The sequence below is a fragment of the Lipophrys pholis genome (assembly GCF_963383615.2).
Source record: "Lipophrys pholis genome assembly, chromosome: 9".
In the NCBI taxonomy this organism is placed as follows: Eukaryota; Metazoa; Chordata; class Actinopteri; order Blenniiformes; family Blenniidae; genus Lipophrys; species Lipophrys pholis.
The window spans coordinates 14,495,390-14,509,419 of NC_137639.1; the positions used below are offsets into that span (position 1 = coordinate 14,495,390).

At 42.7% G+C, this 14,030-nt stretch overlaps 2 protein-coding genes across 3 annotated transcripts; both read right to left on the bottom strand.

Annotated features, from left to right (window-relative positions):
• Positions 1–7,749, bottom strand: zdhhc18a (zDHHC palmitoyltransferase 18a). Of its 2 annotated transcripts, XM_080471516.1 has the most exons (10): positions 7,124–7,743; positions 6,851–7,011; positions 6,458–6,607; positions 5,674–5,811; positions 5,538–5,589; positions 4,266–4,368; positions 4,066–4,178; positions 3,825–3,930; positions 2,258–2,328; positions 1–1,578 (listed from the first exon to the last, which is right to left on the bottom strand). In XM_080471516.1, exons 1-9 carry the CDS (start codon positions 7,357–7,359, stop codon positions 2,287–2,289), a joined length of 1,101 nt encoding a protein of 366 aa, XP_080327642.1. In that variant the 5' UTR covers positions 7,360–7,743; the 3' UTR covers positions 1–1,578; positions 2,258–2,286. The 2 variants fall into 2 exon arrangements, with proteins under 2 accessions (XP_080327642.1, XP_080327641.1); XM_080471515.1 differs by lacking the exon at positions 2,258–2,328 and having other exon boundaries at positions 11–1,578; positions 7,124–7,749.
• Positions 7,750–8,843: 1,094 nt separating this feature from the next.
• pigv (phosphatidylinositol glycan anchor biosynthesis, class V) lies at positions 8,844–13,011 on the bottom strand. The gene is made up of 3 exons (XM_080471517.1): positions 12,662–13,011; positions 11,343–12,509; positions 8,844–11,263 (listed from the first exon to the last, which is right to left on the bottom strand). The coding sequence occupies exons 1-3, from the start codon at positions 12,728–12,730 to the stop codon at positions 10,976–10,978; spliced, it is 1,524 nt and encodes a 507-aa protein (XP_080327643.1). The 5' UTR covers positions 12,731–13,011; the 3' UTR covers positions 8,844–10,975.
• Positions 13,012–14,030: the final 1,019 nt, after the last annotated feature.

Consider the following 14,030-nt stretch of genomic DNA (forward strand, 5'->3'; position numbering starts at 1 on the left):
CCACATCAACAAAAATGATCATATTTATTGACCAAATGTTACAGTTCCACTGTGACACCCTAGAAGTACTCTCATACAAGCACTGCTTGTAACCTACACAACACATGGCTCACGCTGCAGACGGATGAATGAACGAGCGTGGCTCCTCACAAACCTACAACCTATGTACAGCTTCAAAGCTCAGATGCAAAAGAAATAAAAAAAAATAATAATAATTCAAATGAAACATCAAAAGGCCCATCTAATGCTTTTCACATTACTAAACTGCTGTCAAGCTCGCCTGCAATCAATATTCACATCCTGCCCCCTAGTGGCTCAAAGCGACTCCTGCTGTTTGCCCTCTCGAGGAGGAACTGCACCCCAGGTTTCGTGCTGGGAGCAGTTAAAGGTCGCAGTCAAGACTCATCAACAATCCTGAAACATTAATATGCATGAAAACACTGCTGACAGGCAATGTACAGTCCATATAGCCTTCGACAGAAGAAGAAAAACCAGACGCTCGCTCACAGAGAAACGTATCCAAGTCCGAACATGAACAGCAAACGATGTGCAAAGTCCCAACAGGTGGCAGCAATATTTGATTTAAATACTTTGTATTGATAATAGAAAAATATAAGATGAAGGAACAAAGTGGACAATCAAAAATGTGAAGTTGCTATTTCTAAGATACTACATCGATCACATTGTGATATGTGAAGAACCAAACACATGTACTCCTTTGTGCTCATTAAAATTTTTTTCCAATTATCTTCAAGTGATACAACTCAAAACCTGCTCAAGATGACGTGGATGGGGACGACAGCACAGGACATAAGGCTAACTCTTCAGCTGGTCCTCCTGAAATGGCTCACTATCCAGAGCATGCCCATTCAGCAAGTCCAAACTTTTATTTTTTTTCTTGCATCCACAGTCAAAATGTCAGTACTCAGGTCTAAGTGCCTGTTTGCATAAGATATCAGCTCGAACTTAAACACTGAGGTTCTGTGGAAGTGGCATATTCAGGCTGTCATAAAAAAAGAAGCTAAAAAAATATCTCTATATTGTGCTTCCACGAGTTACTAAGATTCACCTTCACTCTGAAGGCCACACACAGCTGGACATGGGTGATGGAACTCGACTTCCTTCACAATGACTGCAACATGCATCTTGACCACCACAATGACGACGTTAAAGGATGACAAAGTGACACCGAGCAGTGACGTGTGCAGATGGACAAGTCCACTGTGACTCGTAGTGCGCTCATTGCAGCGGGACGAAGCCCACGTCGGGGGCTTCGCCCAGGATCAGCGTGGTGCGGCCGAGCGACGGCGAGGGAGAAGCCAGGCGGAAAGCTGGGTTAATCGAATGTATCGAGTCCTTCTTGCTGCTTCTGCTGAACAGGGGACAGGGAGCAACTGCGGGCTGGCGCGCCTGCAGTCGGGAGCAGCCACAGGACGGCGAAGGCTCGGTGGTCGGTGCCGCGGTGCTGGAAACCTCCTGGACCAGAGGGGAGGTCTTTGGGGTCCCCGGAGGGCACAGGCCATGAAGGTCTGATGAATGGACCATCCTCTCCAACACATCCTTTGTGCTTTGAGCGCACTGCGTGAAGAAGTAAAAGAAAAAAAGACCCCTTTTACAACAGAAAGGAAAATACATGCCAAGCTGTGGTTAGAGCAAAGATTTAAAAAAAAAAAAAAAAAAGGTAAAAGCAGGGTGAGTATGCAGAGAATATTCTGCAATGTGATTTAAATGATTAGTTCAGTGAACAGTGAGGCCTGATGACAGCGCTTCAATTTAAATGGAGAAGAGAATGGAGAATAGAGAATAGAGAAGAGCGGAGGAGAAGAGTGGCCGCAGATCACAAGAGCACAAACACAGTTAGATAAATGTGATTAAAGCTGCTTCAACCTGCGTTTCATGTGAGTTAAACACGAAACATTAAGGAGAAAATAGATTCCACTGCAAATGCATGCACAACGCCTTTCTCAGAACAGCACAAGAGGACAAAGAGAAAGATCAGCCATTGAAACAAAAATAAAAATCAAACAAAAAAACCAGCTCCTTCCAGCAAAAACGAGTGAGTAAATGTTAATGGGAGGAAGAATGAGCGGTAGTGAAGCGTGCACGACATCACCACAAAGCAATCACAGGATCTGCCCCAAATGCGGTTGGGTCAATGCAGACAAACGACAATCGTCAACTATGTTACGAATGAAGACGCGGTGAGCGGGATGTGAGGAGGTGGCGGGATTGGTTTCAGGTTGAACCCTACTCTTACCATCAACCGTCTACATGCGGCTGCGCACCTCAGGCTGTGCAGGACAAAGAAAAGTCCTGACAGTTCTCCTCCTGGCAGGGTGGAATGGATACACAGCACAACACTGAGCATCAAACCATTCATCCGGCAGGTCAGTTACACAGAAACAGATACAAATGATCATTATACAAAAACCCATTAAACAAAAAAAGAATCTCACAACCTGAAAGTCAGGTAAGTTAAAAAAAACAAACAAAAAAAAAAACAATGAATAAATAAAGAAAAAAAGAAAGAAGTTAAAACAAAGACTCAAATTTTCAAAATATAAAAAATAATGTTTATTTAATACAAGAAGGAACACTTGAGGCATACGTAATGCGAATATATAAAATGTTTTAAGAAAATAAAAACAATATAAAGGATAACAGTTCTTTGATACGTTTACAATGTGGAGACAAATGTCTTCAAGTCATGTGACGATGATGATTCATCAGAGATCCCACACTTTGTCCAAACAGGAAGTGGAAATGTAATCCTCTGTGTGCACACTCCTTCACCAGAACATACAGTACAGGTGCATTGAGAAAAAAAAAACTAAATACAACGTAAAGGCTCATTTATCCAACAATTATCAACGATCTGCCAGATATTTTAGATTTGGTACGCAACCTGAAATGTTTTAATCTATTTCTGTTTTTCAAAAAATATTTTATAAGAGCAGACATTTTTTCCCTATTTTATAACTAAAAGTCATACTTATCGCAGTGGAAATGACCCCAAAAAAAAAATGCTTGAAAGGTTATACATTAGGCAAACAGAAATAACTCACAAAACTACGACCCTTTCATGGTCGTCTATTTCTTAGAAGCACCTGTACAAACAAACTCAGTAGTACAAGAACCAAGAACCAAACACAGCACCACGTTGAACTCGTTCAGGTGTGTCAACCAATAAATGCAAAACAAATCTCAAAAAGTGCATGAAGGCGATTTACTGACCGACACAACAAAATGACCGAGACTGAACTGCAGACGTCGAACGGTTCGACTCCGCAACTCAACAATGACCTAAAAATTATTCCATTTCTGCCAGGAAGACCTCTCCAAAATAACTGGCAGTCCACTTTTCCTGCGTTTTTAGCTGCCTAATGATGCCAAACAGTGAAACAAGTGGCTGTGGAAACGTTTTGTTCTGAAGCTCAGAAAGCACGCGGACACAGGTGACGCAGTACTTATTCAGCAGTTTGCTTCTCGCCACCTCAGACTCTTAATCATTTCAGCTTCAATGGAGCAATCAACACTGAGCCCACAAGAGTTGTTCTAGTCCAAACACATGAAAACACTTGATATAAAAAATAGAAAGAAAGAAAAAAAAAAAAAATACATGCATTTCTCTGTATTCACACTTAAAACAATTGAGTCTGTAATGCTTCTCACAACACTGGGACAAGATGTGACAGACTGAAACTGAAGTCTGATGATGGTGGGGGGGGGGGGCACAGAGTGGAGTAGGAACAACACAGGAACTACGAGGTGGTCAGGACTCGTTGAAGGGGGGGAGGGGGAGACCACAAGCTGTTTTATCCTACCATGTTGACGTCACTCTTGGCCACAAAAGGAGGCAGCTCTATCTCCGAGGCGGAAGCAGTGGGAATCGCCTCGTCGGGAGGAACAAAACCTCTTCTGTCAATCAGACTAGAAAAAAAAAACAGAAGAAGGTCAGTTAAACGTGGTTTCACTGGTATTTGATGAGGTTATTAGGTGCTGAGCTGTCGAGGTGATGAGTGAGACATTAGTTTGAGGATAAGGACTCTTGACATCTGTACCCACCTCGGGGGCATGGGCCCACATAAGGTCACACAGCAGTTGGTGATGATGTTATTGTAGCTGTACGGGTTCCCAGACTCCTCTGCTCCTCTTTTGCTGGACCAGGATCCCTTTATCTGCACAACAAACATGGAAAGTCGGTCCAGAAGCCGTAAACAGTGAGCATGTGTATTAAGCTAACTGGCTGTGATGTGACTGCTTACGTCTTCATTTGTGGTGAGGTTCGAGGCTACTAAGTAGGTATGGAAGCCTGAGAGGCCCAGAATAGACCAGATGGAGAAGAAACAAATCACCAACTCCACCACAGTGAAAAAAAAACAGTCAAGGAAATACATAAATGTTAGAAACCAATGATGATTGAAGAGGAAAAACTATTACAAATTAAGACGCTTTCATAAAAAAACACTTCATCCACTTTATGGTCGCTGGGAGTCCACCCCAGCCAAGAATGGATGAAGATGGTGACAAACTTCTCCAATCGGTATTAAAGTCACTTTCTTTCTCAGCTACTTTCTCAACATCCTCCACATGTGTTAACACTTCACTTTTGGTCTCCGATTCCTTTGTGCAGTGTGAACCAAACACACTTAAAAAAATTCCTCGAGTGTAATTCAAGTGAAGGTGGTAAGAAAATGCTCTACAGACATTAAAAACAGGAAATGACTTAACAAATGAGCTGTATCCTGACAACTTATTGCAGTTGATCTATTCCTGCTGCTGTTTTGGCTCCTGTGCGCAATTCATAAGCTCCCGCTGCGTTCTAGTCTAATGAAACCTCCATAGCAATAATTCGGCATGCATTGTGTTGCATTAAGCACAGCATTCCGGAGGAAGTTACATCACAACAGCTTTGTTTACATCTGTGTTAAAAATTAGGGTGTAGGCACAGAACAAACTAGATTGAAGAGCACACCTCTTTTTTTTAAACTTTGATCTGAACCAGGAAACAGCAAGACACATGTGAACACTAACTACAACAGTCTTTGTCTGGTTGATCCAAGTATATCATGTACTTGTGGGGTTGATAAAATGACTGCAATTTCAATTCTCGTAGTTGCAGAAGATAATTGATATGACTTAATTTAGAAAATGCAATAGGTTAAAAGGTATCAACCTAACAAACAACAGGCACAATGTCTTTTGCATATCATGAGTATATAAATTCACACACAACCTTTCTTAGTAACTACCCGAGCCCATCTGTGGTCTATCTTCCTCGAGCTACCGACATCATCTCACAAGAAGATGAGGCAGCAAACCGACTCCTGGACAGCCATCTGCCTGACAGCACTGCTTTGCTGTGGGGTAACTCTTTGATCTTATTAAGTGTGGGCTTATCCCAGGAGCTGAGGGAAATACCTCCTTGTCAACAGTAACTTTGCTGATACAAAACGGGAGCAAAAACATCCACCGTAATCCATGTAAAAAAACAAACTAGAATGATATCTGGAAACTGTATAATATTAAAAGGATATATGCCAGGACTCTCCTGAATGACTTGAACGATGCTGTCACCTGCTTGAGAACCTGTAAAGAAACAGAAGGAAAATGAGAAAACCACACAGGAGTTGTTCATGACGTGACAAAACAGGAACAGCTCAGAGTACTCACGCAGGGTGACGTGTGTGAGGACGCAGGCAAATATGAAAGATGTCAGAAAAGACAGAGAGATGATGAAGCTGTAGAAAAAGCGGTAATTCCGTTTTCCCACACAGTTCCCCACCCATGGGCAGTGGTGATCAAATCGCTCTGTGAGGGTGAGGAGAAGAAACAAACCAGAGATTAGAAGCACACAAAACTTTGAGAATAAGCTCAACATTCTGTATAAACAACAGATGTATATCTCCTAAATGGTGCCTATCTAAAGCATTTCCCAAACATAGAGGACATACAATTTTGTGTGTGGGGGGGGGGGGGTTTCCAGAGCAAGAGATAATGTACAAGATTAGACTCCCTGTTTGATGTGCAGGTTGTGATGCAAGCAAGTAAACAATGCGGGGACACACAAGGACTGAAATATTGTACAAAATGGAAACATTATTAACTCAAAGACACCAGGACAGCTAGTAGCTAAATAAATTTGCAATATATTTTTTGACAGTTAAATCTAAACCGATGAAGCATGTCCTAACACTTCAGGGACCAACATCCTGCAGGTAACGGTAATAGATGTTTTGAATTTCATAGAACAAAGGGAGCATAGGTCAGAAACCGGATTCAATTAAAAGTTGGCTGATTTGATATAAAAGTATTGATAGGACATAGCATTTAATAGACAACACCCACAAATCATTTGAGAAAACGGCCTACAGAGCAAGATCACTGAAATCCATCCATAAGTAATTGTGCTTCACTTTCATTCTGTTAAGATATAAGTGCTACTCCACATCCTTACCCACACAGTTGTCACACAGGCTGCAGTGGGAGGTCCGAGGAGGGCGAAACATTTTACATGTGAAGCAGTATTTGAGCTTCACCACTTGCTGGTTGATGAGGATCTCCTTGGTTCGGGGAGGGGGTCGATAAGTAGAAGATCCTGAGGTATCTTTAAAAAGAAACAAGAAGAAAATAATACTTTTAACAAAAGGCAAGCAGATAATAGCATAAAGCACGAAACAACACAAATCTGAGTGTCTGGCTTTTTTTCTTTTTTTTTGAACTTCAGCCATGACAGGGTAAAGCTGCTTAGGTCTTGGTCTGCACTCCCAACAACAAACCTCCCCATATGGCAAAGCTCTTTTACCCCATCTGCCCCATCGTGGATGAGAAACGGTGGTAAAACCCTTACCTATCTGTCTCTCTATGTCTGCAGCTTCTTCTGGGGTGGCCCTGGGTAAAATGCCTGGGTCTGTGAAGCTGGTTCTCAGTAAGGATGTCACCACGAACACAAAAAGCACCGCACCGATCACAGGTATGAAGATGGTCACATGGTTCACCAGGAAAGGGCAACTGCAAAAAGTAACCAGGTTTTTACTGCTGATCAAATACATTCAAAATCAATGCGACAGCCAAAAACTTAACATGTTGCAATCGGGACATAAACACGTCCCCCACTACTCACTCGATTGCAAAGAAAAGGCCACAAGTGACAACGATAAGGCCAAGTGTCAGTGGAAGGACACCGCTTTGTCTGGCGAGGATGATCCGTCCATCGCAGTAGAACCTGTTCTTCCCCGGGAAAACCTCCCACTTCCTCCGCGGCCGCTGCTCCTTCCTCCCGGGCTGGCTCTGCGCTGACAGCGGGGACACCGCCAGCGCCCGGGGGTCGATCTGCTGGTACTCGCAGTTCTTCATCATGTAAACAGTTGCCACACGGTTGCGAGGAATCGTAAAGGCACACACGCTGTTACTCTCTCTTCCTCTCCGTGTTTCAGCCTCGGGACATTTGTTTTAAATATATATGTACATATATTTCGCTCGCTCGGTCGGCGCTCACTTGCCCATCATGGGAGCTAACGTTAGCTAGCTTTCGTACCGACAACGGTCTGCGGACTTCGGCTGAATTAGTTCCCGAGCTGTCTCGAGCTTAACTACCATCTTTGGTAGTTATGTTACAGCCACATTTCGGTGCCGATACTCATGTTGTTAAATGGAAGTAGTGAACACGAACGGACGAGCTTCGGCTTCTTGCGGTACTTCTCGTTTTCTTTTTCTTTTTCCGTCAGCCTGTCTACGTCAACGCGTTATGATGCTGACGTCATTACGCTGATCACGCCCCACCCGCTACGCACACCGTATTTGCTTCAAACTGTTGTCATAGCTCCATAACTATTATGAAGAGTCATTTATGAACAAAATAATGTATTTTGTGACTATGCTTGACTCAATGAAGACCTTAGGTAGTTCAATATTTCAGATTTAGTTTTTTTCTCTTTGGAAAAAGGAGGTGTAGTGATGCCTGTGCACATTGTCATTGTTCAGGTATCAGGTTTCTCAAAGCAATTTGAGTCGGGCCGACTGGACCTGGTATGTCTTTGGAGATGCTTCACTCCTTATCCAATTTATGCTGCTCCCATGACGACAGCATGAACTAATGAAGTTTAGTTTTGGACTGCTGACATGTAAAGACTCAACAGTCTGCAAAGCAGACATCACAACATTAAGCGCGTTTTGGCCTCGTGATATTTAACAAGTTCACAGTTTAAAGTGACTTTGAGGTAGTAGGTCAGTGCTTTGTGAGCATGCAGTTGTGGCAATGTTTCAAATTTTGACAAGATTGGTACATGCTACGTTTGGACATAGTGTGCAACAAAGCTGTTCATCTGGACAGTTTATTGCATTTGCAGGTTTGTTTGTTTTTTTTTTCATGTTTGAAGAATTGTAACTTGGTGCATCAGGTTTGCTGTTAAACATTATTTAAAAGCTTTCTCGTGAGTCAGCAGTGCGTCTGGTTATTTCGCGAGTAACAGCAACCTCTGGTGGTGTCAAACAGCTGCAAACCTGATGTGAGGAAGATCAATCAAGACCTTCCAGGCCAGAGTCTATTACAGCACGATGAAGGAAGACTTGCGTGAATACAACTTGAAGACGACCGGCTTTTTGAACAGAATGTTTGAAGTCATGCCTGCTTGGATCCATCAGCTGTTGTGTTATTTGAAGGTCTGATTTGTGAGCTTGTGCACTTACTATCTTCGTTAATCCAAAGCAATGTAACTGTACAGCAGCATTTCAGTGGGCGTTTTCTTGACATGACAATAAAAATCCAAACAGATTATTTTACCTATTTATTTTCATTCTCATTAAAAGACCCCCACCTCAGAATGTTTATTTTATTTTTTTTTCAAACATGCAGTACAAGCCCCAATAAACACCCAAAAAGCAATAAAATGTTTTTTCCAAGTACAACCATGGTGTTCTCAGATCTACGACTCGGTAGTTTATCAAAGTTTCAGGCAAATTGTACATTAATTATCTAACAACTACAAACACATTTGACTTAGGTGTGCAACTCAAAATAGTTCACTATCATAAGTCAGCATCAAAAAGTAATTTCATCACATCAGTTGTAATGGAGTAAGATGGAAGCCTCTTTTTTTTTTTTTTGCACTTTTACTGTCCAAGTGCAAGTACCAGTGTGTTGATTTTCTGTATACAGGCGTCGTGGATAATTATTCTTATGGCAAATCCTTTGTAATGTTATTGCAATTCTCACATATTTACAATCCTAACTCCAAAATATTTGGATAAACAAGTTAAATGCATATAAAACCATAATGCAACAATTTGCAGAAACTTGTAATTTATTCACACTACAGCACAGACAACATATTAGATGCTGGAAGAAAGATATTTGTTACCATTTTCTAAAAGAAGTAAAGAGGCTCACCATTTTTTTTTCAGCGCTAAAGTAGGAAGTGACATGATTCTGTACTGGAAATCAGTTTGTGGCCTCAAGAGCAATCAATGAAAATCAGAGAAGAAATCATTTTCTGTTGGTTTGCTGTGCAATCAATGAATAGAACTTCAAGCTGTATCATCAAAAAATAAGCCACACGTAAACACAATTGAAAAATACAGCTTTTCGTTTTTCCCTGAGCCAATACTAAATTATGAAGTGAGACCAAATTTGAGCAAAAGATTCATCATCATTTTTGAATATTCTTGGAGATGCATCCTTTGGATTATTGTCAGCACACGACGCCATCCCGGATGGTAATAGATGTGCTTAGTCTCTGTGGAGCCGGCTGGTTTTAAAGTTTTAAAACATCTGCTGCCATCAATACATATATTTCAGTAATGGCCTGCAGTAAAATTAAAATTTTTGAACTATCCTGCCTACCGTCCAGACATTTTAATAAATTAAAAAAAAAAAAAAAAGTCATTAATCGGGGCAGCAACTGCTCTCAATTCTCAGAATTTTAAGACTTTTACAAACAATGGCAAATATGGCCCTATTCCAACTTTCTGAGATTGGTTGTGGCCATTAAATCAAGAATTTGTATTACAAAATGATATGAAAAGTGTACTGTTAGGTTAGGTTTGTGAGAACTGTGAACCATTGCGTCCTGTTTTTATTTACATTTTACAAACCAGTCGAATGTTTCTGGACTTAGGGTTGAATTACCACGATAATTAAAGTTGCAAGCAGCTTTGGTCGGGACCTCGCACTCTGGCCCATCGGGGTTAGCCCGATCACGGCCCTGTTCCTCGCAGGTGGCACTATGCCTTTATTACGGCTGTGCTCAGATCTGGACTCTCATGCAACATGTAAAGTTTCAGCCAGACCTGAGTATGTACACCCCACTTCCTGTTTCCAACAGGCAGCGCTATAGCCGACGATTGTTATTGTCATATGGCTCTGATCAGATCTGGACTCTTAAGCAACGTGTAAAGTTTGAGGCTGAGCAAACAATGTTGAGGGTATTTACAGTTGACTTCCTATTTGATGGTGAATATTAAAGTGTGGCGTGGTCACAAAGGCAAATTAGGAACTTCCTGTTGGATTTAGGTCAGGGGTGTCAGCTCATGATTTTTAGGTATTGATAAGACGAACAAGTGAGTTTTGGTTTGATGTCTCCAGGACACCCCTACGGGCCGTGGTGGTCATCAGTCCTTTTAGTGATTCTCGGCGGCGCGAGTGAGCACATTTTAGCGCTTTGAGTTTTCATTTTTACATTTTCTTGAAGTTTTTGCCAGTCCTGATGAGCGTGCAAAATTTGTTTTGAGTTGTGGAGCGTGTTTAGAGGGCCAAATTTGGGTCCACGTCAGGTAAAGAAACAAACAATAATAATAATAAACATTATAAATACAATAGGGTCTCACCCTTTAGCCAAGGCCTCCTTCGGAGGCCTTCCCCTTCAGGCTTGGTCCCTAATAAAATGATCCTTAATGATGAACAATAGAAAACACCTTTATGTAGTTGCCCAGTCCCACAGAGAAATATTACATTCAAACCTCAGGCTGACAGTTTGAGTCAAGTCCAAGGTAAGAAGTTACAATGCAGTGCAAGGCCCAGTACCCAGTAAGACAGGAAGTATCCGAGGATGCTCTGTGTGGTCGGAGAACAGGCTTTGAAGTATGGCAGCAGGGCAATGATGGGGTTCTGTGGAGTGTGCTTACAACCAGTTCTGGAATGTGTCTGTAGCTGCACATTGGGGTTTGAGGTTTTCCTTCGATGTAGAAGTGGCTCATTGAGGAGCAGCAGGTGAGCACTTATCCAGAAGGGCACGGGAGACGAGGAGGCCATGAATCTGGTTAGAACCTAGAGATGTAGATCACAGAGAGGAATGAGCCAAATGTAGAGTGGATCAGTTAAAAGGATGATTACATGACTTTCTTACCTGCACATGCATGCACAAGGTTCCAAACACCAGCAGCACTGCAGAATGCACAACGTACACAAACACTCTTGGATTGAAAAACCCTGGTATGGGTTTGTCAAGACCTTTGTTTGCACGCGTCTCCCACAGTCCAAGTCGCATGCACAGGTCTGGATTCGCTTGAAAATATGCATAAGCAGCCATTATGCCAAGGGTAGCCATCGGTAGGGCCAGAATAAAGTTTGGTATCTGCCTCAGCTCAAAGTAACGAAGGAAGCCCACATCCCAATACACATCTTGGATGTGGGAATACAGTAAAGGGAGCGGTCTCATACACCAAAGAGGTGGTGGACCATTTTCATCCGGAACCCGGTAGCCTTTGCGCTCAGCCAGAGCCAGAAGAGCAGGGGGGATCTGCTCCAAGGATGTGGATGGTGTGCAAAACGTCCTGTAGCCGTAGTACTGGAAAGCACAGAAGGGAAGAGCAATGATCGCAGTTCCCAAGAGAGAGGTAAGCAGGAGGCAGATGACGACCCAAATGTAGTGGAAGACTTTAATGTGGCCGGTCGTCGTTGTGCGGTACATACGGATCTGTGAAATGGCGTGCAGTGATGGAAGATATAGCAAAAATCCTATGTTGACCAGTCCGTTTGATCGCGCCGCTGTGGCTATGCTGAGGGCCAGACAGGCTCGGAAGGTAAATCCTTTCTCCAGGAGGAACAGCCCACCAAAAGTGAGGGCCGCAAACAGGCTCTCCGAGTAGCCGGCAGTCATGAAAACATTAGCAGGTGTGATGCAGTAGAGCAGGCTGGAAAGTAGAGCAAGACGTCTGTCCTGCAGGACAAACCTGCTGAGGGCGTGCAGGGCGACCACACTCAGGAGGAACAGAGCACTATTCCCCAGAGCCACGGCCAGCAGCAGCCGCCCCCGCACACTCAGCCAGCTGCTGAGGGGCCACAGCAGCGTCTCCGCCAGGCCCCTGAGGACCACAGGGAAGAGGGGGAAAAAAGCGAAGTTGTGTTCGTATAGGTATCCTCTTTCAGCGATGAAGAGGAAGTGCTCAGCATCCCAATGAGAGAGGCCACCAAGTAACCACTCCACCACAGAGTCCAGATACAGAGGTTCCTCGATCCGAGGGGGCTTGAACGCATCAGCATCATGGTCAGGGATGGCAGCATTCAAGACAGCCTGAAAACAAATGGCACACATTATTAAAACGGTGTTTCATTCCTGTGAACGGTTGCTCTGCTTTATTTGTCTCACACCATTCAATATATCCACAATAATAACAGCAATGCCCGTGGGCAAATAAACAGGATTACAAGATGTTTTGAATTCACCTGTAAAATCAGAGAGACACCTCTGGTGACTGTGGCAAACTCCAGAACTGCCCTGACATCCATGGTCATTGATGAGACGGACAGAGGGTGACAGAGCCGGTTACGACAGGCGTGAGCACCGAGAGCCGCTCACTGATGCATTCCTCATATTTCCAAAAAATCATAGCGAGCTCCAAAACAAAAACTACCCGACAAACAAGCAGCGTTTTCTAAGATTTACACTTAGAATATCGAACATGATTTATCTTTGGCACCGGGCCCCCTGTCTGAAAGAAGCGTTTGTTAGTTTCTCAGTGGAGATAGCTTTGTCCTCGGAACCTCATCCTGCTGCAGTCGGACTGCCTCCACTCATATGGACACTTTCACTTCCGGTGTGTCCGCGGACTTCACTTCAAAACAAAAGATTCGTTTTAAGGGTGAAAACACAGCTCCTGCTTTTCATCCACAGAATATCGTAAATTAAATGGTTCGCGTATCCAGACAAATATTGTTCAAAACGAAACAAAACAAAAGAACCCTGCTTGCTGACTCTTTTTTTTTGTTTATCTTTAATCGCCCGTCGTCACGACTTCCACGTGGTGTTTGTCCCTTCTCCAGCAGGTGGCGCCTCGCACTGTTTCATCAACTGTATTTCAACATGTCTTTCACTGAATTCAGGCAGTGTTCATGGGTTGTTGTTTTTTTTTGGTTTGTTTTGTTTTTTGCTTGTTTGTTTTTGTAGGGACAGCTTTATACAATATCTTTTACGATATCTTTTCAGCTATTTGAAACCACAAAATGTTTATACATATTGACACCAAAAATATGATGCAACCCATATTCAAGTTTGATGACTCAATATCTTTGTTTTTACCTTTGCCAGTGAAAGTTGGACAAAAGGATCCAACGAAGCTGGCTGAGGTCATGTTGTCGTCTGCGTGTATTTCTTACCTTCGCCAACAGAAGTTGGGCGACCAACTAAGTTGGCGGAGAAGGTATGTTTTCGCCTGCATGTATTTATTTATTTATTGCTTTGTATGGGACATTTTTTGATGTTTTTTGGGGATTTGTTCCGAAACGGTTAGCTGTCAACACCCCAACATCCAATTGATTGGTTCTTGGATGATGACAAATCATCCCTGAATATGTCATGCAATTCAGGTGAGTAGTTTCTGCGAAAAGTTGGTACAATACACACATAAATACATCCATACATAACAGTTTTAATTCTATTTATGTTAATGTTATGGACAATTAACTTGAGGTTGAGGTCGAGCTTCGTTTCTCTTTTACATATTTCCTTCAAATAGGAGTTTTTCCCTCTCGTCATCGCTCATGTTTCTTTGGAAATTGTTCTTGAGCCAGGTTGACCTTGTGATATACTCATGTG

What these genes read in the sequence shown, in the direction of transcription:
- pigv (XM_080471517.1), bottom strand. Translation starts at nt 12,730, where the DNA reads ATGACCATGGATGTCAGGGCAGTTCTGGAGTTTGCCACAGTCACCAGA. An exon ending in GTGTCTCTCTGATTTTACAG is followed by an intron (nt 12,510 to 12,661) that starts GTGAATTCAAAA and finishes ATTTGTTTTCAG; the next exon opens with GCTGTCTTGAATGCTGCCAT. An exon ending in CCTTGTGCATGCATGTGCAG is followed by an intron (nt 11,264 to 11,342) that starts GTAAGAAAGTCA and finishes CTACATCTCTAG; the next exon opens with GTTCTAACCAGATTCATGGC.
- zdhhc18a (XM_080471515.1), bottom strand. Translation starts at nt 7,359, where the DNA reads ATGATGAAGAACTGCGAGTACCAGCAGATCGACCCCCGGGCGCTGGCG. An exon ending in ACCTCACCACAAATGAAGAC is followed by an intron (nt 4,179 to 4,265) that starts GTAAGCAGTCAC and finishes TTTGTTGTGCAG; the next exon opens with ATAAAGGGATCCTGGTCCAG. An exon ending in CCAAGAGTGACGTCAACATG is followed by an intron (nt 1,579 to 3,824) that starts GTAGGATAAAAC and finishes TTCTTCACGCAG; the next exon opens with TGCGCTCAAAGCACAAAGGA.